At 56.3% G+C, this 21,919-nt stretch overlaps 2 protein-coding genes across 18 annotated transcripts in view; both read left to right on the top strand.

The window, feature by feature from the left end:
- The window catches only part of ANK1 (ankyrin 1), a 141,604-nt gene extending 133,948 nt beyond the window's left edge, over window positions 1–7,656 (top strand). For all 17 annotated transcript variants that reach the window (XM_069572690.1, XM_069572694.1, XM_069572686.1 and 14 more), the window contains one exon: window positions 5,180–7,656. Coding sequence is in view for 8 of the 17 variants with exons in the window: in XM_069572694.1 (XP_069428795.1) it covers window positions 5,180–5,206 (27 nt within the window). In the remaining 9 variants the exon portion in view is untranslated. The remainder of the gene's footprint in view (window positions 1–5,179) is intronic.
- Window positions 7,657–9,001: 1,345 nt separating this feature from the next.
- Window positions 9,002–16,262, top strand: NKX6-3 (NK6 homeobox 3). Its single transcript, XM_069572701.1, has 3 exons — window positions 9,002–10,888; window positions 12,962–13,131; window positions 14,765–16,262. Exons 1-3 carry the CDS (start codon window positions 10,507–10,509, stop codon window positions 15,002–15,004), a joined length of 792 nt encoding a protein of 263 aa, XP_069428802.1. The 5' UTR covers window positions 9,002–10,506; the 3' UTR covers window positions 15,005–16,262.
- The last annotated feature ends 5,657 nt before the right edge of the window (window positions 16,263–21,919 follow it).

The raw sequence follows: 21,919 nt of genomic DNA, 5'->3' as shown, positions 1-21,919 counted from the left end.
GGTGGTGGGGTGCAGAGCGGCCAGGCTACCGCCTAGGGCTGAGGCTTCTGCTAGAAAGAGGCCAGGGAAGTGTGCAGTGCTGGGGCCAGCGTGGAGGAGGCTCCTGTCTGGTCCCAAGAACCCGGGGGACAGCCTGCAATGCTCTAACCCCTGAGCAAGACAGACTGCAGACAAGATGGGGAAGGGGCTGAGGGCTCTCAGTCCTTCATGCTTTGCTACCTGCCACTTGCAAGCTTGCACAGGCCCCCAGGGTTCATGGATTCCAAATAACTGCTAACTTGCACAGTCACCTAATAACTACAGTTCATTGTAACCCCCAAACCCAGCATGCCCAGCGCTTCCCTCCCGGGGCCTTTCAGGGATGTGCAAGGGGTGAAACACTGAGTCCCCTGCGGGCCTGTTCCCAGTGGAGGTCAAACAAAGCGACCGTCTCTCTGTCCCTCTTTCAGATCACACTCAGATCCAGCGTCTTTTTGGTGTCTATTTTGTGCCACCTTTTTATAATTTTTTTTGCATCTTTGTGCTCTTGGTGGGTGATTTTGCCGTTATAAATGGTCCTGCCATCTAGTGTCGCTAAGAGCAGCAGGGCTGTGATGGACCGAGTGGAGAAAATCCGTGTGTTAGATGAGCTTCATTCAGTCATGAGTTAAAGCTCTGCAGGACACGAGTTCAGTATTAATAATGTAACAATATCCAGTTGACCCTTGAACAACTTGGGACTTAGGGGGCACTGACCCTCTAGGCAGTTAAAAATCTCAGCACTGCTCTGTCTGCCTAAAAAAATAAAGGCTTTGATGAATGACTCACCCCCAGGGCAAGAAGCTGGAACAGTGTGGATAGAATCCTGGGTTCAAACCCTCATTCTTTCAACTCTACGTGCTGTGATCTGTAATCCAATACGAACTTGACCCCACCCTCAGTTCATTTAAAGATCCTGTGAAATGAAAATGCAAGTACTGTATTTATTGAAAAAGAAAGCCAATGTATAAGTGGGTCCGTGCAGTTCAAACCCATATTGTTCAAGGGTCAGTGGTACATTAAATATGTTGTCTTTGATCAGAAATACACAGGGTTGTGTGTTCATAGGTTGAAAAACATGTCATGACCAGAGGCTGGCAGGAACCCTGAGCAGCACTTTGCTGGGGATCAGTGGTCCAGGCCTGGCTAATTCAAGGGTCCTGGCGACTGGATAGAACATGCCCCCTGCAGACAATGAGAACTAACTGTTTGAGAGAGAGTGGAAGCTGGGCAGGGGTCCAGGGTCCAGGCCTGGCTCCTCCTGCTTCTCAAGCTTCCGTCTCCTACGGGGAGGATGAAATTACTCCCTCTGAATGCTTGTCACTCCGATGCTGTTGTTGTTTAGTCACTAAGTTGTGTCTGACTCTTTGCAACCCCGTGGACTATATAGCCCAGCAGGCTTCTCTGTCCATGGGATTTCCCAGGCAAGAATACTGGAGTGGGTTGTCATTTCCTTCTAGGCTTAAAAATAACCATGGTAACCGTGAGGGCAACCGTGAGGAGTAAGGAGAATACAAGGTGTATCCTGGCACTCAGCCAACTGCAGGTCTTATGTGCAGCGTGACCCAGGTGGGTCAGCTGACCTCTCCAAGCCTCAGGTGCCCCAGCATCTTCCCCCTGTGGGGTGGTTATGGCAACCTGTGGGTTTATGTTCGTGAAAGGGTTTTCTAAATTGTCCAGTCCCGGTCCACTGATTCTCAAAGTGCCGCCCACGTCCCTGTATCACCCTCATCTGGGCACCTGGTGCAGTGCAGACTCCCAGCCCTGCCCAGCACTAATGAACCACGGTCCTGGAGCTCGGGACTGGGGCAAGCTCCAGGGATTTTGATGTAGACTGAAGAGTGGGTTAGTAGGACCCGTTCTGGTTTTTCTTCCCAAATTGCCTAGAGATCCTGTGGCACAGTTGTAGACTTGACGCCTAAAAGGTGAGCTGAGATGAGACGGCGACAGTTGGTTCAAAGCAGGGGAACAGCCCAGAGGGCAGAAGACCCTGACGCCCGGTGCCCACTCCAATTCCGCCCCTATCCCGCCTGCCTTGGGGGAGGATTTTGCATGAGTTCTGGCAGGTGGGGGAGGGAGCTTCCTAGTCGCATTGAAGCATCGAGGTAATTGCTGTGGAGTCAAGCCTGGTCAGTGCGCAGCAGGCAATAGCAGCTGGTGGGTTTTGCTCTAGGTCCAAGAATCAGGGTGTCAGCGCTGCCAGGGCACAGCAGGGAGCAGGCAGCCTATACCCTCTAGGTTAGAGGTGCCCAGCTGGGTGCTGGGCAGTGCCACGCATGGGACAGCTGTCACTTTTTTTGTTTCCTTTTTCAAGAGACACTTTTCATTCAGACATTGTGGTTGTAAGGCCTTGTGTTAGCTCTGACCAAAGAAAGTATTTTAATAGTAAATAAGTAACTGTTAGCCGCTTCAGTCGTGTCTGACTCTTTTCAACCCCTGCACCACACCCCTCTGTCCATGGGATGAATGGGTTGCCATTTCCTTCTCTAGGGGATCTCCCCAACCCTGGGATCGAACCCAGGTCTCCTGTATTGCAGGCAGATTCTTTACTGTCTGAGCCACCAGGGAAGTCCAGAGTATTTTAGTAAATGAAAGTTAACCTATAAAGAACCCACCTGCCGGTGCAGAAGACCTAAGAGACTCGGGTTCAGTCACTGGGTCGGGAAGATCCGCTGGAGAAAGGAATGGCCACCCACTCCGGTATTCTTGCCTGGAGAATCCCATGGACAGAGGAGCCTAGCGGGCTATAGTCCATGGGGTCGCAAAGAGTCGACACGACTGAAGCGTCTTAGCACAGCCCAGTCTCCATAGGAGGAGACGAGGAGGGCTGAGGTCATATTTTGCTTACTTTCCTCTTTTAAGTGACAGTCCACTCTCACCCCCAGCCTCCGCGGGTGTGGATCCTGGGGCTGCAGGATAGAGAAGATACCCCCAGACTCTGGGAGGGGTGGGGGCCAGTGGCACACACAGAGAAATGACATGAGGGGAAAAGCCTGACCTGCCCAGCCACTTGGAGCTGCAGGTGGCTGTCGTCTTAGCATTTTGGGGGGTGAGACCTTTCTGGAGGGGCACCCACCGCAGTGGCGACCGGAGGTCTGCACTTCCTGGCCACCCCTGCCGCTGCCGGCTGGTCCCAACGCCTCCTGGAGCTGAGCTCACCCAGAGACAGGAAGAGCAGTTACCCCAGAATCATCCCGCTCCACCTTGTACCTTCTCCTCTGCTCTGTGTCAGGGCCGAAGAGCGGGAGGAAGATCCTAGCTTATCTTCACCAGGCTCAGGATTTTGTAAGGGCTCTTACATGAGGTGTGCACAGCGCTAGGGTAGGCACTCCGGAGCCCACAGGAAGGGTATGTATGTGCACGCTCAGTCACTTCAGTCGTGCCCGACTCTTTGCGACCCCATGGACTGTAGCCAGCCAGGCTCCTCTGTCCATGGGATTCTCCAGGCATGAACACTGGAGTGGGTTGCCATGCCCTCCTCCCGGGGATCTCCCTGACCCAGGGATCAAACCCGAGTCTTTTACATCTCCTGCAGTGGGAGGCAGGTTCTTTACCAGTGGCACCACCTGGGAAGCCCCCCCCCCCCCCACAGGAAGAGTAAAGGCTGGCTACTGCCTTCAGAGTGTTGATACTCCGGCCAGGGAGGTAAGCAGATGAAAGACAGGACAGACAGGACGGAGCGTTTCTGGATCCCGACCATGGCGGCATCCAGTACCGCTCAGTGTCCCGAGCGCTTCCTAGATGGTTAGCTGTCCAACATCACAGAGTCAAACAAGCTGCGTCCTCCTCATGGCCTCACTTTATAACAAGGGAAACCGAGTCCCCGACAGTATAAGTAACTTGACCGAGACCACGCAGCAGGAACCCGGCAGAGACAGGAGATGAGTGCAGGCAGCCTGGCTTCAGAGTTCATGCTCTCAACCAGGCTGTTCGTTACATGCCAGGCAGTGACACAAGATGGGAGAGGGAAGGGAAGCTGGAGTTTTCGAGAGGGCTTCCTGGAGGAGAGGGCTGGAGGGCAAGGAGCTGAACTTAGGCCAAGAGGAAAGTGGATGGCGTCCTTGACAGAGGAGCCAAGGTCAAAGGCAGGCAGCAGCAGGCACAGGGGTTTGGACTCCGAGGAGGTGGCTTCGCTAACAGGGATATGGGCCGTGGTGGAGGGGTCCCTTCCAGGGCGACAGCTTGCTCACGCCATAGCGGCAGCAAGCCTGGCTTTTCGGTCTGGCAAGGAGCTTAAGTCCGCTCTCCATCCCCGGGGAGCCACTCGGGGCTGAGTTCCCCTTTGTCATCTCCAGCCCCCTCCCCAATCCTGGCTCCCTGCCTGGAGACAGCTGTGCCTCAGATGAGTTTCTGCCTCTCTGTATCACTTCTTGCCCTGCTTAGGAGGCTGTCAGCTCCTCTTCGTGTTAAATTCCTACAAATAGAACCCTGGGTGGCCGATCTTGCAAACTTGGAATTTTATGCCACCCCGCCAGGCTGGAAGATGCGGCCCCATGGAGTGGCAGGCATGCCATGTGGCTGTGACTTGTAGGCTGCAGAGTTCAACTTCACTCGGCCGACACAGCTGCCATCTTCCAGCCTGATACACCTTGTCTCCTGGGGAGAAAGCCTCTGGTTTTCAAAGACCTCTTGGCCCCAGGCGAGGCTGTCCATCCACAAGACATGGGGAGAGGAGCCAGAGGCCGCTGACAGGAAGAGTCATGGACAGAACCGAAGCGGCACTGAGGTCCCTTGAGGCCACGAGCTCCCAAGGCCACGCCCACTCCGTGCAGGCTGGTACACAGGAGACACCCGTGCCTCTTGGCTGGACTGAACTGAACGAGCCGGGGCAGTGCCGCCTAGCTCGGCCCCTCTCCTGGGGGCTGGGTACATGGGGGGGCCTCTCCCCAGGTGACCGTGCCATCCAGGGAACTCATCCGAGGGCATGGAGCCAGTGGCAGCCTCTGGGTTCGGGAGTGGGCCAGCTGGGGTTTCAGGGAGGTCCCCGTCAGGCTCAGCACCTTGCAGCTCCTGCCTTGCTTGGGGAGGCCGCTTTTCCTGATTCACTCCTGCCCGGGGACCACCAGTGCAAAAGCTCAGGATGGCGGGTTTTTTTTTTTTTTTTTTTTTGCTGGGGGTTGCGCCTCTTCTAAGTGACTCCTTCTCTCTGTGTGTCCCCCAGGATCACACCTCAACACCCAACCCTTGAACTTCACACACTCTGCCACGCACCCAGGAGGAGAGCTGGCCTGGAGGCCCCGCGCACGCGTCCCTGGAGGCTGACGGCATGACCTCTGTAAGGGACTTCCTTTAGTCACCTATTCGCATGAACGACTGTAGACGCATGACCTACAGTCTTCAATCCTGCCTCTAGCGACGGTGGATCTCTGTGGGGAATGTGGACGGAAGCAGCAAGAGGGGGTGTGCAGAGAGAGAGAGGGACGCAAAACACACGCAGGAGAGCGCCGAAGGCTACAGCAAAACAAGGGCTCTTTTGTGGCTGGGATGAGATATTTTTAAAATCATTTCAATTTCGACTTGTTACAGGGTACTTTTTTTTTTTTTCCCCCAACCTCATTCTGTAGGAAATCCATGTGAGCTTCCTGGAAAGGGGGAAAAAAAAAAAAGAGCTTCCTGAAAAGGGAAAAAAAAAAAGAAAACTAGACATGAAATCAGTTCCACACCATTAATCCCTTGCCCTCATCTGCCAGCCTTCCGCACCCACACACCTCCATGCTCCATGTGTGACCATCCTTGCCGGTGGACCGAACCTTCCAGAACCTTCCAGAATGCAACACGGCATCAGGACACACAAACACACCCACATATGCACACCTCTCCCCTCTGCTCAGTATACACACAGATTTTACTGTGATGTCCAAGGCTGTATAGACTCTCCTGTGGATAAACTGGAATTTTTTTTATGTTGTCTCTCTCTCTCTCTCTCTCTCTCTCTGCCAGTATTAATCATCTTCCAATGGAAAATCATTACCTTCAGAATGCATTTGGGGGTTCCTTGTGTCAGGGACTTAAGAATCTGAGGCGAGGACCCCCCAGGCTTAGCTTCAGGGCTCCAAGGGAGCCAGCACCCCATCCGGAAGGGTCTTTGCTCTCAGCTGGGGGAGGGCCGATGGCTGTCCCAGGATTGCACCAGCATGTTCAATAGAGAAGAGGTTTTCTATACCTTCAAGCACTTATATCCTAGTCTGTGTTCAAAGTGTAAACTGTACAGTAATCAAGCCTTGTGTATATGAAAAACAATAAATACTATGCAAACCAATAGAAACACTTTAGCAGTATGTACAGAGCACTCACAAACAGCTCAGCTCCTGAGGACTTCTCCAGGCTGCGGGAGAAGGAACCCCGCAGCCTGTCTTTCAGCGAAAGAGGAAGGAAGGGCATAGGGCTAGCGAATACGGACTTGCCCAGTTCGTAGGTCAGCCGCCACCCGAGGTCTCCCGGAGCGAACTTGGTGCTGTAAGTCCAGGTAGCCGGCGGGATGGGGCGGGGGGTGGGGGTGGTCTGGGCTGGACAGTCAAGGTACCCCCGTCCCCCGCCTCCTGGAGAGGCAGCGCAGGGCGCGCGGGTGGAGCGCAGGGGGACAGACGGCTGACTACCTGGAGGCTCCAGCCAGGAAGGAGACCCTCCCGGCCCAGGGCGCCCCCGCCGTCAGGGCAGGAAGGAGACGAAGTTCCTCGCCTCGGTGCCATCAGGGAAGAGCCTTAAAGTTACACCGGAGCCCCCGACCCCGACCCCCGGCAGAGGGAGGCCCGAATCAGCACAACGCGCCCGCCCCGCGGCGCCCTCCAGGCCCGGAGAGAGACTGCAGGCTCTTCTCGCCCGCCCAAGGGCCACACTGTGTGTGGATGTCCCGCCCCCGTCCTCCCCGCCGCTCTGCCGAGGTGTCCTCTGAACACATCTGAACCTTCCAAGTAGCACAGAAGCTCCCTCGACGGCAGAGCGCGCCCCCGACCCCCAGCGCCCCCCGGCCCCGGCCGGCCCCAGAGCACACGTGTTCCCGCGGGTCCAGGCGGGGTCGGGGTCGGCCTGGCCTCCAAGGGGCGCGCGGGGAGAGGGAGCGCCCCCCCCACCCCCGAGCGCGCGGGGCGGCGCGCAGAGCATCCTCGCAGCCGCCGGCCTGACCCTTCGCTCGGCCCGGCGCCCCCCACCCCTCCAGCGCCCCCGGCCGGCTGGACTCGCTGAAGGCCAAGGAAGACAAGGCGCAGGGCCGCCTCCCGCCGCCATCGGCCCCGCCTCGCCCCGGCGCCCCGACCCTGTAGCCCCCGGTAGAGCCCCGGCCTCGGCCCCGGCTGCGCTTTGGCCCCTCGCTCTGTCTGGCTTGGCTGCTTGGCCCGCCGGCCCCGGCCCTCGGCGGCATGCCGCGTTCGCTGCTAGTAGGAGCTTGTAGGGGAGGGGTTTGGGGTCGCCACACGATGCCTAGAGAATGCTGCAGTCTGCACCTTAGACGCTTTTTAGAAGTTTTGGAATTACCTTGATTTTTTTAAATTGTTATGAAAATGATTCTTTTCTTGACTCTCCCACATGGCTCTGTTCTCTGGAGGGAATCCCCCCCCTACCCACCCCTCTCTGATGTATAGACCATTCTCCCTACACCAGCTGAACAAATGTCAAAATTAATAAAGAAATCGATTCATGGTACAGGTGCCCTCTCTCCTTCTGGCTCATCTTTAGGGAGTTGGGGGTTGGGAGGAGCGGGGCTGGAGGAGTCTGGAGTCTGGGGGTGATCAGTCTGCAGGGAGACTTGCACCCCACCTGCCCACCTTCTGGGAACATGGGCAGCCCCTTAATCAGGACCACCCATTCTCTTAGAGGCCACTCACCACCCCCAGATGGTAGAGCAGATTGCTGTCCCACCCCATAAAGACCATGCGATGGGGGCAAGTCCAAGATGTTTGGAGAGGGGCAGAGGGAACCACAAAGGGCAAGGCAGGTGGGTAAGCCCACAGCAGGCATACACTTAAGAGGGACCCCCAGCGCTCCCTGTGGAGGTATCTGAGCCTTGCACTCAGTGCCAAAGTTCAAGAACTTCCAACAAAATGGCTCTGATCCTAACTAGTTCCTAACACTTCTTGCAAGGCTCGCCACCATGCTGGCCTCAGTTTTCTCACCCATCAAATGGGGGAAGGGATCAAGCAAGTAGTAAAATCTCTTCAGTCTGTCATCCTGGGATCACTGAACGCAAACGCCTTTGTCAACCTTGGCGTGAAATAAATTATTTATCTGGCTTCTCCTCCTAAGTTTGCATCATTGGTGGAGGTGGGAGGCAGGGTATATAGCCAAGTCACAGTCATAGGGTCTTAGGAGCGCCCCCAGCCTCAGTCTGATCCTGAAGCATCTCTGTCAGTATCCAGGCCAAGCGGCCAGCCATGCTGTGCACCACCATCACCCAGAGGGATTTTAAGACACAGGTTCTGAATCATAACCGCCAGGGTGGGTTCTGGCGGCCACATGAGGAACTGGAATATGGCTTCCCAAAGGGTGGTGATGGACAACTTTGTAGCCCAGCCAATTCAGACGGATAAAAAAAAAACCTTTTCTTTTGTGTTTAATCCAAACTTCCGGAGTGAGGTCTTTCTTGTGTTTAGCCTGTCACTTGCGTGGCAGGGTCACAGCCAGTTCCAGCCCGAGCAGATAACAGAAGTGTGGGCAGAGCCGGCTCTTTGTGAAAGGGGAGCCATGCTTACAACCTGGGCCCTGGGCCTCCTACTGAAAACCCAGGAGCAGGCTTGTCTCTGCCTGCCAAAGGGCGACCATGGGCTGGAAAGAAAGGGCTCTGGGACTGCCAGGCAGAGAAGGGACACAAGTCCATCTGTCTGGCAGCCACTGTGTTCCCTGTCATGTTGCATGTCCAAACCAGCAAAATGCTGATGGGCAATTAAAAAGAAACTACAGATGGGGAGGGAGTGGAAGGGAGGTTCAAGAGGGAGGGGACGTATGACTGAGTGATGTTGGCGTCTGGCAAAAACCAGCACAATATTGTCCCTGGAGAAGGAAATGGCAACCCACTCCAGTATTCTTGCCTGGAGAACTCCATGGACAGAGGAGCCTGGTCGGCTACAGTCCATGGGGTCGCAAAGAGTTGTACACAACTAAGCGACTAACACTGCAGCATAATATTGTAGAGCAATTATCCATCGATTAAAAATAAACAAATTTGATTATTAAAAAAGAAAGTAATAAATAAAAATAAACTGCAGGAAAGGATGCTGTTCCATGCAGAAATGATCCAAGTACTTACTGTGTTTTCCCTATTTGTAAAATGAGAGCGAGACCCTGGTAGAGCCTTGTATGTTGTAAAAATTTATTAGAAAAAAAAAAAGGGCATATGGGTGCCCTATGATTCAATCTCGTCTCACCCATCAAATATTTACTGAGCACCAACCAAAAGCTGGCACAGGCACCCATCGCTGAATCAATGGCCAGCTCAAGCCATCAACCCATCCAACCCAGGTGCCAAGCCAGGCAGAACGCGGCAGAAGCACAAATGAGTCCTTGGAGGCGGAAGGGCAGACAGAGGGGATCAGGGAGAGCCAGAGGCGGAGCCAGAGCCTGGGGAGCATCCAGCCAGCACCCTCAGAGGGGTCCCACTCCCACCCCTGGCCCAGCCTGCCTGGCAGGCTCCCACCTGCAGGCTCTCAGGCCCCAAAGCCCAGCCTCCCCACTTACCCATCCCAGCATGGAGAAGGAGCGGCAAGCCTCCATGTCCACTCTGCACACTCCCCCAAGAAGCCTGGGCATCTGCTCAGAAAGGGGCCTGGGCACCTCAGGGCAGCATCTCCTGAGACCACAGGGGAGGAGCTGTGCCCTCCAGCTGCCCCAGAGACATCCCCCGAGGCACCCACTTTTTCCTAGATGCTCACTTGAACCAGGAGCGGGTAGACCTTCTCAGAATGAACAGAGGTTCCTGAGCGCTCACTCTTTCTCTTTCTGTCTTTCTCTCTCTGTCACACACACACACACACACACACACACACACACACACACACTGGCTGATTTTACAGTCAATCTTTCAAAGTGCAATTTGTCTAGGAAAAGCCAATGTGAGGCCCGAGAGGGTTTCCACCAATGGCGAGGCGACTCCGGCCGCTCAGCCAGTCTCGGGTTTGTATTCTAATAGGCCCCATCTTTATCAGGGAAATGTTGCTTCTCTGAACTGGAAACTTCTCATGGAGGGTCCCCGGACTCTGAGGCAGAGAGGGGCCTGAGCTGAGGTGTGGGGAGCTGCCTCTCCCCAGGCAGGGGGAGAAGGCAGGGGCGCTGGGGAAGGGGTGGGGGCTAGCACCTGCCTGGAGACACCTGACTTCCCGTGTCTGGCGTGGTCCGGGACCCGGGCAAGGACTGGGCTGGACGCCCTGGGTGGGAGGCCGGCCCGGGGCTTGAGCCGATTTGACCCTCAGGAGCTGTCATGGGGTTCTGGACTGAACCTCAAGGGCTCTAGGGGCCTGGATTTGGAGTTCTGGCCTCCCCTTGGCCTGTTGTGGGGGGGCCATGGAGTCCAACCTGCAGGGCCCCTTCCTGCTGAACAACACGCCGCTGGCCCAGTTCTCGGAGGTGAAGGCACCTGTGTGCCAGTACTCCCTGCAGAACTCCTTCTACAAGCTCAGCCCCCCGGGCTTGGGCCCCCAGCTGCCGGCCGGGACCCCCCACGGCATCACGGACATCCTGAGCAGGCCCGTGGCCGCTCCCAACAGCAGCCTCCTGCCCGGCTACCCCCACGTGGCCGGCTTCGGTGGCCTCGGCTCCCAGGGGGTCTACTACGGCCCCCAGGTGGGGAGCTTCTCCAAGGCGGGGAGCGAGTACCCCACCCGGACCCGGAACTGCTGGGCGGACGCGGGCCAGGACTGGCGAGGCGGGCGGCAGTGCGGCAGCAGTGAGTACCGGGAGGGGGAGGGGAGCGGACGCTCGTGGGGGCGCAGGTAGTGGGGGGTGGGGTTCCCCTGGCAGCCGTTGAACTGCCTGGGGCAGACCCTGGGTCTGTCCCTCCACCCTGGGCAGCGTGGGGTTCTCCCCTCCCCCTCCCGCCCCGGCTTTGCCTGGATGGGCATCTTGACCCCCTGCCCCCACCCCTTTTACCAGCCGCCCTCCTGGGGACCCTGAGGTCCAGAGAGGACCGCATGGCCCACCCCATCCTTTGTAAGGTCCTGCTCACCTTACTTCTCCCACCCAGAGCCGTGTCACCACTTCACCCCAGTGAAGAGAATTTCCTCCCTCATCATCTTCGCAGAGTCCCCTCCACGCCCCAGCAGCACTCAGGGACGTGAATGTACCCCGACCCCACCTGGGTCCTGCCCGGATCCAGGGGGCCGGTTCCCTCCTGGGGGGGGGTGGAGATTCAGGTCAACAGCAGCAGGCAGGCCGCCCAGCCTCCAGGAGGCGCCGCTGAGCCCCATCCTACTGGGCCCTCCTTGTTGCGGCGGGCGGCCCTCACCCACCCTTCCCCAGACTATGGCTTTCAGAGAGTTGGTGCGGGGCCTTGGGCCGCCAGTCAGAGCCTGGGGGAGGTGGCTGGTCGTGCAGAGGCAGAGGCATGGGGGGTGACTGTGGCTGTCGGAGCCACCCCTGGGCCGCATTACGCAGAAGCAGAGGGGGCCTCCACTGCGGCGGGGGCTTGGGGTGGCCCAGGAAAGCCTGGAGCACGCCTGCCTCCCACCTGTGTGCTCTGGGGTCCCCACGGCCCCCATCGGCCTGAAACACGGCGAGGCCACAGGGGGCCTATCTTACAGCTGGTTTGGGGGTGCTTTACTCTGCCCTCCATGTCCCACTTCGCACACACAGCCCCCTCTCTGCACCCTGCCCGTCAACCCGGAATGCACACACACACACACACACACACAGCAAAGCATCTGAGAGTCAGGGGCTGGATTCACTCAAGGGGAGGGGACCAAAGGTGACCGTCTCTCGGGAGGTCTCCTCTCCTGGCTCTGCCTCGGTTTCCTCACCTGTGACCGGAGGATGTGGGATTTGGAGGTCAGACTATGCTGAACAAGGCCCAGCATATGGGCCTTCTGCTTCCCCAGGGCTCATCCACACTCTCCTCCCCTCCCCTCCCCGCACCAAGCACCTGAGAGGCTGCCCTGGATGGGCAGGGGTCACTTCCCCCACGGCCCTCCCACGCTTTTTGGGGTATTTTTTAAAATTTATTTTTAAATGGAGGATAACTGCCTTACAATTTTGTGTTGGTTTCTGCTGTACAACAATGTGAATCAGCCATAAGTATATACGTGTATATATATATATATCCCCCCTTAAGCCTCCCTCCCACCTCCACACCCCATTCCACCCCTCTAGGTAGTCACGGAGCACCGAGCTGAACTCCCTGTGTCTGAGATAGCATCACTGAAGCATATATATTGTCACACATTAAACAGAGAGCTGGTGAGAAGCTGCTGTGTGACACAGGACTCAGTTCTTGAGGCCTCACCTCCAGACTCTGGTGGGGTGGAAGCCTCGTGGCTCCCAGGCCTGGGGACCAGGCAGTCACTTGGAGCTTAAGGCTCTGGTTTTCCCAGAAACCTGGAAACGGGATTCCAAGAGCAAGAAAATGGAGGAATTCCCAGGCCCCCGGGGTCCTGATCGTTGGTAGAGGCATTAGATCTGTTTCTTGGTGACCTGAAGGGATGTCCTGGAGACCCAGAGGAGGCTTCTCCTGCCTCTTAGTGGGGCGGCACCATTGAGGAGCAAGGATGTTCCACGGGGAGACGCAGTTCTAAGCACCCTCTGACAGCAGTTAGCTACAGCTTGGGGGCAGGTGCCCTTGCGGTCCCTGCCCACCCAGACAAGGCAGAGGCAGGTTGCTCAGGTGAGAGGTGCCCCAATGACCCCGCAACCTCAGCAGCTTCTAGGTAGGGGCGCTCACCCTGTGGGGCAGGCAGGGCAGGGCAGGGCAGGGCTGGGACTCCCCCACACTCAACGCACTAAGGGCACACTTTCTTCCTCCCACCAGCCGCGGACCCCCTGGGCGACAGCATCCACAAGAAAAAGCACACCCGGCCCACCTTCACGGGCCACCAGATCTTCGCCCTGGAGAAGACCTTCGAGCAGACCAAGTACTTGGCTGGCCCAGAGAGGGCGCGCCTGGCGTACTCGCTCGGGATGACCGAGTCGCAGGTCAAGGTGAGTCCGGGCGGGTGAAGAGGCTGTCTGTGTGGCAGTGAGGAGCCTGCCGGGACGGGGTGCCACTGCCTGGCAGGGAGGCAGCCCTGCGCTCGTGGCAACTGCAGCTCAGTGGGAGGCTGTTCAGGTGTGTGGGCACCGCCTGCCTGCCCAACCCTGGAGACGGCAACAGTTACCATCACCCCGATGGCAGTCGTCCGTGGCACCCTCTTCTGAGAGCTGGATGTCTAACTGCCCATGTAAACCTCACAGCAACCTTGTGTGTGTTGGGGGTGGGGGTGGCAACGGTGGGGTCTTATTACTTATTACCCAACTTGAAAAGTGAACATGTTACTGGTTCAGTCAAGTCCAACTCTTTGCAACCCCATGGATTATAACCTCTGTTCACGGGATTCTCCAGGCAAGAATACTGGAGTGGGTTGCCATTCCCTTCTCCAGGGGATCTTTCAACCGAGGGATCAAACCAAGGTCTCCTGCACTGTGGGCAGATTCTTTTTTTTTTTTTTTTAATGTATTTATTTTTTTAATTGGAGGATACTTGCTTCACAACAGGCAGATTCTTTACTGTCTGAGCCACCCACTGATTCAGCCAAGTATTTTGCCCAAGGTAACTGGCTAGTAAGTGTTGGGAGTCAAACCTGGATTACAGGGCTCCAACCCCATGCCTTCCCCAGCCCCTGCACGGCCAAGGCTGGAAACTTAAAGAGCTGATGGCAGCCTCTGGGCCAGATCAGCACTCACTTCAGGCTTGTTCTGTTAGGCAGCCTTGGCCTTGGTTCACCACCAATATAAAATAAATTTAAAGAACTTGAAAGTGAATATAACTCCTCCCCACAACTGCCCATGAACCTCACTGCCCAGCCAGAGGCAAGGCTCAGCTGGGGTACTCTCTCTCACTGCACACCTCATTTGAAAGTGAGTATGCAGGCTTCTGCTTCCTTGGGCTCCTAGGGCAACCCTGGCAACTCTGAGGCTCACTGTGGCCCGAGGGGCTTCGGATTGGGGCACCATCTCACGCTAGCTCTGAGCTGTGCTGGAACTGCCTGGATCTGTGACAAGGTGATGGGCTTGAGTGGAGTGGGAGGCACAGGGGCAGCTGGGGACCCGGTCTGGGCACCCCCAGGGCCCCCAAACCACCCTCATCCCCCGTCCTCCGTCCCCCTCATACCCCTCTCCCCCTGCAGCCTTCTCCGCCCAATACTAACTTGGCTGGAGAGGAAGTGCCCTCTCCACATGGCTCTGTTTCCACATGGCGCTCAGTCGCTCAGGGTCCTTTCTGCAGGGTTCTATCCCCAGCAGTAAACATATGTTAAGTTTTATTGTTGGAGAAATTATTCATTAAGTTCAGTGCACGTCTAGGAGGTTAAAAGCCTTTAAGCCCCTTCCACCCCAATACCAAGATGGCAAAGGAGAAGATGTATACCACACGGAAGGGTTACAGGGAAGCCGAAAAAGCTGCTGCACTAAGTTTTTATTTTATTGCCCTCCTCCAAAAAAAACAAAAAAACAAAAACAAAACAAAACCTGGTCCATTGCTGAGCCTAGTCCAGGATGCAGAGTGCTTGCCGCCGCGGGGAGCCGCCGGCCCGAGAGGGGCGTGCGCGCGCCAGCCTCAGAGCCCCTCTCGTCCCAGGTGTGGTTCCAGAACCGGAGGACCAAGTGGCGGAAGAAGAGCGCCCTGGAGCCCTCGTCGTCCACGCCGCGGGCCCCGGGCAGCGCGGGCGCGGGCGGGGAGCGCGCGGCCTCGGAGACCGAGGACGACGAGTACAACAAGCCCCTGGACCCCGACTCGGACGACGAGAAGATCCGGCTGCTGCTGCGCAAGCATCGCGCCGCCTTCTCGGTGCTCGGCCTGGGCGCGCACGGCGTCTGACTTCGCCCGCCCGCCGCCTCCGGGGTCCCCGCGGTCCCCGCGCGGACTAACGGGGGCTACGTGGGGGGGGGGCGGGGGGAGGAGGCGGAGGGGTCGGGGAGGAGGGGAGGAGGAGGAGAGAGAGGAGCTGGAGATGGCGAGGAAGAAGGAGGGGGAGGAAAGGCCAGCCTCCCGAAGGCTGCGTGCTTAGTGCGCACTGCTCAGTCGCTCAGTCGTGTCCGACTCTTGGCGACACCATGGACTGTAGCCCTCCAGGCCCCTCCGTCCATGGGGGTTCTCCAGGCACGAATCTGGAGTGCGTTGCCCAGCCCTCTTCCAGGTGGGGGGCGCGGGGAGGGAGCCAAGAGGGAGACGTGAGCCTGGCCCCTCCGCCCTCTTGCGCCTCTGTGGGCCCAGGCCTGAACGACCAAGCTCTGCAGCCAGCACACTGGCCGCGGGGTCCCAGACAAGCCACCGTGGTAGCTGGGGTGGAGGCGGGGGGCGCCTTCCCTCCCTGGCTCAGTCAGGGGTCACCCTCTAGGCTGATTAGAAGAGCAGGCAAGTCCAGGGCCTCTCCCCAGACCCCGGCACAAGAAGGATCCCTCCTTAGAGGCAACACCTAAATGCTGAACCCAGGCTGGAGGACCACCACCTCCACCAGGGGCGGGAAAATGGGTTCTAGCCAAGAAGGAACACCCCCACATCCCAACTTAAAGATCACACTCCTGGAGGGAGCTGTCCTCCTGCGATCCTTTCTCCACCTTGCCCTAAGAGGGCACCCACACCTCTACCCCGGACAGGAGGAGATTAGAAGCCCCCACTGGCTGGGAAAGAGGAAGGCTGTGGACAGAAGCAGAGAAAACAGGAGAGGCTCCTGGCAGTGATGCTGTCCCAGAGCCTCCCACTGGGCAGCCCTCGGGGCCAAAGCAAGGACGGGACCCTTGGAGAGAGAGGAGCATCCTTCCTGGGGGGACACTCGGGGCTGGAAGGGACCTCAGAACCCCTGCTCCTCCGGTGGGGTACCCCTGCAGGAGATGAGAGGATGGCATCCAGGGCTTGCATGGAACCCATGACCCTCACTTTCCTGGGATGCCCTGCGGCAGGGCCTTGGAGCGGGTGCTGCAGAGGGGGGTGCTGTCCACCAGGTGGGAGGGACTGGGGCTTTGGGAGGGGGAGGGGGTGGCCTTAAAGGCATGCAGCAGCAAAAGGGACCAAGAGTTGGCCCATCTTCCCTGGCTTTTAAAATATAAAAAGTAAAAATAAAAGTCCCAGAACCCTCCCCAAGGCTCATGTGTTTCCATCAAACTGGCTGTGGGGTCCCAGGTGTGCTGGCTGTGGGGGTCCCAGATGTGCTGGCTGGGGGTGGGTGTCCCTCCCGATGATAGCATCTCTGCTTCCAGAGTTAGGGAACCTGCAGGGCATTGGGCAAACTGAAGTCTAGCTAGTAAAGGCCAGACAACACGGTGGGAGAGAAACCCAAGGGCGTTTAGCGGGGTCCCTGACCCCCAAGAGTCCTCCCAGGAGTTCCCCCAGGAATTTCCTCCTGGGAGAACTTATCTGTGGGGAATGAGGTACCTTAAGGAAAAGATCTTAGAGCAGAGAAGAGCAGCACGGACCCCACTGAACACCAACTACTCCTCCCACGTGGAAGGCCCTGACTGTCTCCCATGACCCCACCAGAAACCTGGGATGGGAAAATAGACACCAGGAAGTCCCTAGACCAAGTCCCGGAAGTGAGCGGGGCCACCTGAGCTGATGCCACTCACGGCCTCTTGCAAGAGGTGAGAGGAGAGTGCTTTCAGCACCTTCAGCTGTAACCACCTGGCCAACAGCAGCAAGGCCTCCGAGCTATCAGCAGCCTGCCCTCCTCTGCTGTCCCAGCAAGTCTTCTCTGATCCCTCGAGCCCCCAGGGTGGGAGAATCGGGCTGGGAGAGTCAGCCTGGAGCAGGAGGGAGACCCCAGCCCTGGGGCCTCTCAGAGACGGAGGCACCAACCCTTCACCATAACCCTAGCGGACCCAGAGGATGGGGAAGGTGACGAGAAGATTCGGATGCTGTAACCCTCACTCTGCGATGAGGCCGTGCTGTCTCTCTCCTTGCAAGGTGGGAAGGAAATAAGCAAACACCCACTTTGTGTGCTCCTGGCCACAAGCTAACACAGGAGGCTGAGCTGCAGCAGTGGGGCCACTGGGAGGACTTGAGGACCCTCTGGGCACAGCCACAGAGAAAAAAGCTCTGGAGGCCAGGTAGGGGCCCAGGATTTCCTGAGCACTTTGCAGAGCGTTTGGGAGGAGGAGTCGCCTGAAGGAGACTCGCCACATATGTGTGCGTGCGTGCGTGTGTCTGTGCATGAGTGCGTGTGTCTGTGCATGCTAAGTCGATTCAGTTGTGTCTGACTCTTTACAACCCTATGGACTGTTAATCACCAGGCTCCTCATTCCATGGGATTCTTCAGGCAAGAAAACTGGAGTGGGTTGCCATTTCCTTCTCCAGAAGATCTTCCCGACCCAGGGATTGAACCCGGGTCTCCTGCATGCAGGCAGACGCTTTACCCTCTGAGCCACCAGGGAAGTCCATGCTGTTTGGGGTCAGTATTAAATCAAACCCAGGGAAAGTTTTTTTCTGCTGGGGAAACATTTGCTAAACTAAACAAAATCTCCTCCAGTGTTCAAATTCTTGGGGGCCTTGTCACTGGAACCTCAGGACCAAGGAGCCCAGCCTTTCTGGTGTCCCCCTACTGCAACCCTGCTCCCAAACACAGGTGCCAAGTGACAGAGAAGCATGGCTCAGATCTCGCCCAGGGACCAGACTCGGAGTCTGAAGGAGAAGGGCCAGAAATGAATGGCCCAGATGGCTGAGGGTAACGTGGGACAAGTTTTGTGCTCTGTAGACATGTGTATGCACGTGTGAGCGTACGCACGTGTGGTGTGTAGCTAGGGGGAACTCAGGACTGTTTTGCTTCAACCATCATAAAGAAATCATAAGCCATAGACTCCCCCTCAATTTTTCTTTTTATTCCTGGTCACAAAGGGCCTTCCTGTATATGCTGAGTCAAAGAAACAAAACAGCACAACTTTTAGAATATTCATGCTTTGCAGTTTGACCACATGACAAGCTTTTCGGGGATGAGCAAAGAGAAAGCAATTCAGCCTGGGCTCCCAGGAGTGACAGAGTTCTGCCCTGCCAGCAGCCCAGGCTAGGCTCCTGCAAGCAGGCAAGACTCTGCCCCATCCACAGCCCTCCTGTCGGTGGCTTCCAGTGTAGAAAGAACCCAGACCTGCCTGTCCCGAGTAGGGCGAGGGTGAAGGTAAGGATGGCAGCATCTTCGCAGGTTCTGAGTGGCCACATCCCAATGGTGACAATCAATGAGAAGACTGGGAACTAAAATCACACCGCTGGCAACCCCTCTTCCTGCCCCAGACATCAGCCGGCCTGAGTCTTTCCTGAGTGTGGCAGAGGGAACTGTGTTCCATTAGAGCTGGGCTCAAATGCTGGCACCACCACTCTCTGTGTCCTTGGATGAGTGACGGCCTCTGAGCCTCAGTCTACTCATCTGTAAGATGGGACTAATTATATACAGCTTGCAGGGTCTTCAAGATCAGAATCCACAGGCATGCCTGACCTGTACAGACTCTCAACAGCATCTGCTATGTTATTTCGAGAGGGATGTGGACCCCGACAGTCCCCAGTTTGCATTGCCACATCACCAAGTAGTCTCAGGGTTACTGTGACCAAATTAGGCAACCTCTTGAAGTCCAGTCTGTAAAGTGAAGCTGACATGGGTGTCAGCAAGACCCAGCCAAAGATGCACTGAAATCCCCTACAAGGCATAAAATGGAGTGGGCATGCCCACATCAGTGTGCTCACTCCCTCTCCTTCCTCCTCAAATTCAGACTGCCAGGAAGTGCTAGTGCATGCATGCTGAGTCGCTTCAGTCGTGTCCAGCTCTGTGGACCCCATGGACTGTAGTCCGCCTGGCTCCTCTGTCCATGGGATTCTCCAGGCAAGAATAGTGGAGTGGGTTGTCCTGCCCTCCTGCAGGGGATCTTCCCGACCCAGGAATCAAACCCATGTCTCTTCTCCTGCATTGGCAGGGGGGTTCTTTACCACTAGCGCCACCTGCAAAGCTCAGGCAGTGGCAGAGCCCATCCTAAATGGGTCTTCTGTACAGCGGGACAGGCAGATTCAAAGTCACAGATACCCACTCCTGAAAGTACGCAAGCACCAGCCAGTCAGTCGCTATCTATAGAGGTTATGGAAGGCTTGGTGTGTGACCAGATCTATTTACCTGCTATTAATAAAAGCCTGTGGTCCTGGACTCTGGGACAGGGTGCCGAGCCAGATGCCAAGGGCTGAATTCAGCTTGCATGTATGTTTCTCTGGGACAGAATTGTGCCTTTTATAGAAACTTTAACTGGTCCGTAGGCAGGGCAGACCTCGGCCAGTGAGTGATCCCCCCCTTTCCCAGCACATCTCCGGGCCTGGACCCCATGGGCTCCATCCCCTGCCTGATCCATCCTGCTCTGAAGCCTGGATACCCTGGACACAGTCCACACTCCAGCAGCAGCGGCCTCACCTGGGACCTTGTCAGGAAGGCAGGCTCTCAGGTCCCATCTCAATCCTCCCAAATCCATGTCTGCATTTTTAACAAGCTCTCCAGTTGGCTTGCAGGAACATGACGGGAGTGTGAGAAGATGGAGGGCGGGTATGACCACGCAACTGGGTGCAGACAGCCCTTCCTTCCGCAGAGCACACTGTGTGGCCCAAGTCAGGAGCTCAATTAAAAAAACTGTCAGGGGACTGCCCCGGTGTGCAGTGGTTGAGAATCCATCTTCCAAGGCAGGGGACACAGGTTCCATCACTGGCTGGGGAACTAAGATCCCACAGGCAAGTCAACCTGCGCAACTAGAGGGGCCCACAGGCTGCAACTACCGAGCCTGTGTGCTCTGGAGCCCATGCTCTGCAACAGAGAGAAAGCGGGTGCAATACAACCGACACAGTGCAACCAAAACCAAAACCAAACAGAAAAACTTAGATGCAAAGAGGTGCCCTGACCTAAGCTGAGTTTTGTATCGCCAAATGCCCACTGGGGGCCTATACTTCTGAAATGCCCCATTCTCCTTTTTCCTCCTTTTATTTATTATTTAAATAACAAATTCTTTATTTTAAATAACAAATTATGTATTTACTTATGAAACCTGGTGTACTGCAGTCCACGGGGTCACGAAGAGTTGGGCATGACTTGGCAACTGAACAACAACATTTATTATCACTTTTATTAAGAGTATCTCTACTTTCCGATGTTGTGTTAGTTTCTGCCATACAGTAAAGTGAATCAGCTATTGTCGTTGTTGTTGTTATTGTTCAGTGGCTCAGTCATGTCTGACTCTTTGCAACGCCGTGGACTGTAGCCCGTAGGATTTTCCAGAGACGAATACTGGAGTGGGTTGCCATTCCCTTCTCCTGTTTTATTAATATGTGGCTTCAAATGCTGTGGGTCTACCTACCCAAGGTCAGAATTCCTTGACTTCCAGTCTAAGGCCAGGGCTGTGTCAACTCGCAGGTATGTGAAAGTGAAAATGAAAGTCGCTCACTCGTCTTTGCAACTCCATGAACTGGAGCCCACCAGGGTCCTCTATCCATGAGGATTCTCCAGGCAAGAATACTGGAGTGGGTAGCCATTCCCTTCTTCAGGGATGGAACCCAGGTTTCCTGCATTGCAGGCAGATTCTTTGCTGTTTTGAGCCACCCTGGAAAGCCAGGGCTGTGTCACCTTGCAGGTGTACGAGGACCCGAAAGCTGCAGAGGACTTAGGAGGGCTTGGTGAGGCCCCTCATCAAAGGCTCACGATCCAGTGTTTTGCAGTGTGCGACTACAGCGCATACCGTTTCCCTCGGCATAGTCTCTGCTGTTGTATAATTGACATCCAGTGTCCCTGCATGGAACAGACACACCACAGCCAGAGAAGATGTTCATTTCGACAGTTTCCCAAGCTTGTGTGATCACAGGACCTGCCAGAGATAGAGATTCGTAGGGCCCTTCTGGGATATTCCCCCTCAGGTGGGTGTGGTCCTGGAATGTGCCTGGTTACCAAGTGTGCCAGGACTTGGGACTGGACAAATTTGGCAAATGGTGATCCTAACAAATACATTTTAATCTAGCTAGCTGTCAACTGATTTTGGCTGTGCTGGGTCTTTGCTGCCATGGGACTCTTCTTTGAGGGGCAAGGGCTTCTATAGTTGAGGTATGTGGGGTCTTAGCTCCCCAACCAGGGATGGAACCCAGGACCCCTGCTTTGGGAAGGTGGAGTCTTAACCACTGGATCACCAGGAAAGTCCCTCACAAATGGTGATCTTCAACAGCCAGTTTGACTTACATCCACAAGTTTCGGCTCTCGCTGAGTTATTCCGTGACCCACAAAGAGTTCCACAACCTTCCCTTCCTGCCCAGGGGACAGAGAATTGCAGTCACGGAAGGCAGCCAGGGTGTATGTGGAAAAGATGCTCATCCCCAGGAAAGACAGAGAGATGGCAGGACCCTTCTGGTTTTCCGCCGTCACTGGCATCAGCCGTGTGGCTGTGATTCTGTGGGAAGGTCCGATACACTCAAACCTCCAAGGATTCTTGCGAGAGACCCTGCTCGAACTGAGGAATCTGCTCACCCGCCACCGCTAGGTTCTTGGTGTGGAAGCAGTGTCGGCCTCGCATTTCCAGCGCCCATTGGCGGACCACGGAAGAAATAGGCCAGGGCAGGGGTCTCCAAGGCCCAGCTGCAGCGCCACTGTAGAGTTCTGTGCCCTGCCCAGTGAATGGCAGCTTCCTTCCTGTAAGGAGGAACGCGCTTGTGTGGTTTGGGCTCGCCGAGCATGGATCCTTGCAGCCTCTGATAAGGCCACCCTGACTTTCCACCGAGAACAACCCTCCTGCCACGTTTGAT

Source organism: Ovis canadensis, chromosome 26 (genome assembly GCF_042477335.2).
Source record: "Ovis canadensis isolate MfBH-ARS-UI-01 breed Bighorn chromosome 26, ARS-UI_OviCan_v2, whole genome shotgun sequence".
Lineage (NCBI taxonomy): Eukaryota > Metazoa > Chordata > Mammalia > Artiodactyla > Bovidae > Ovis > Ovis canadensis.
Note: the sequence above shows the minus strand (reverse complement) of the source record. Positions and strands in the feature narration are given on the sequence as shown.

What these genes read in the sequence shown, in the direction of transcription:
- NKX6-3 (XM_069572701.1), top strand. Translation starts at nt 10,507, where the DNA reads ATGGAGTCCAACCTGCAGGGCCCCTTCCTGCTGAACAACACGCCGCTG. An exon ending in CGGGCGGCAGTGCGGCAGCA is followed by an intron (nt 10,889 to 12,961) that starts GTGAGTACCGGG and finishes TCCTCCCACCAG; the next exon opens with CCGCGGACCCCCTGGGCGAC. An exon ending in TGACCGAGTCGCAGGTCAAG is followed by an intron (nt 13,132 to 14,764) that starts GTGAGTCCGGGC and finishes CTCTCGTCCCAG; the next exon opens with GTGTGGTTCCAGAACCGGAG.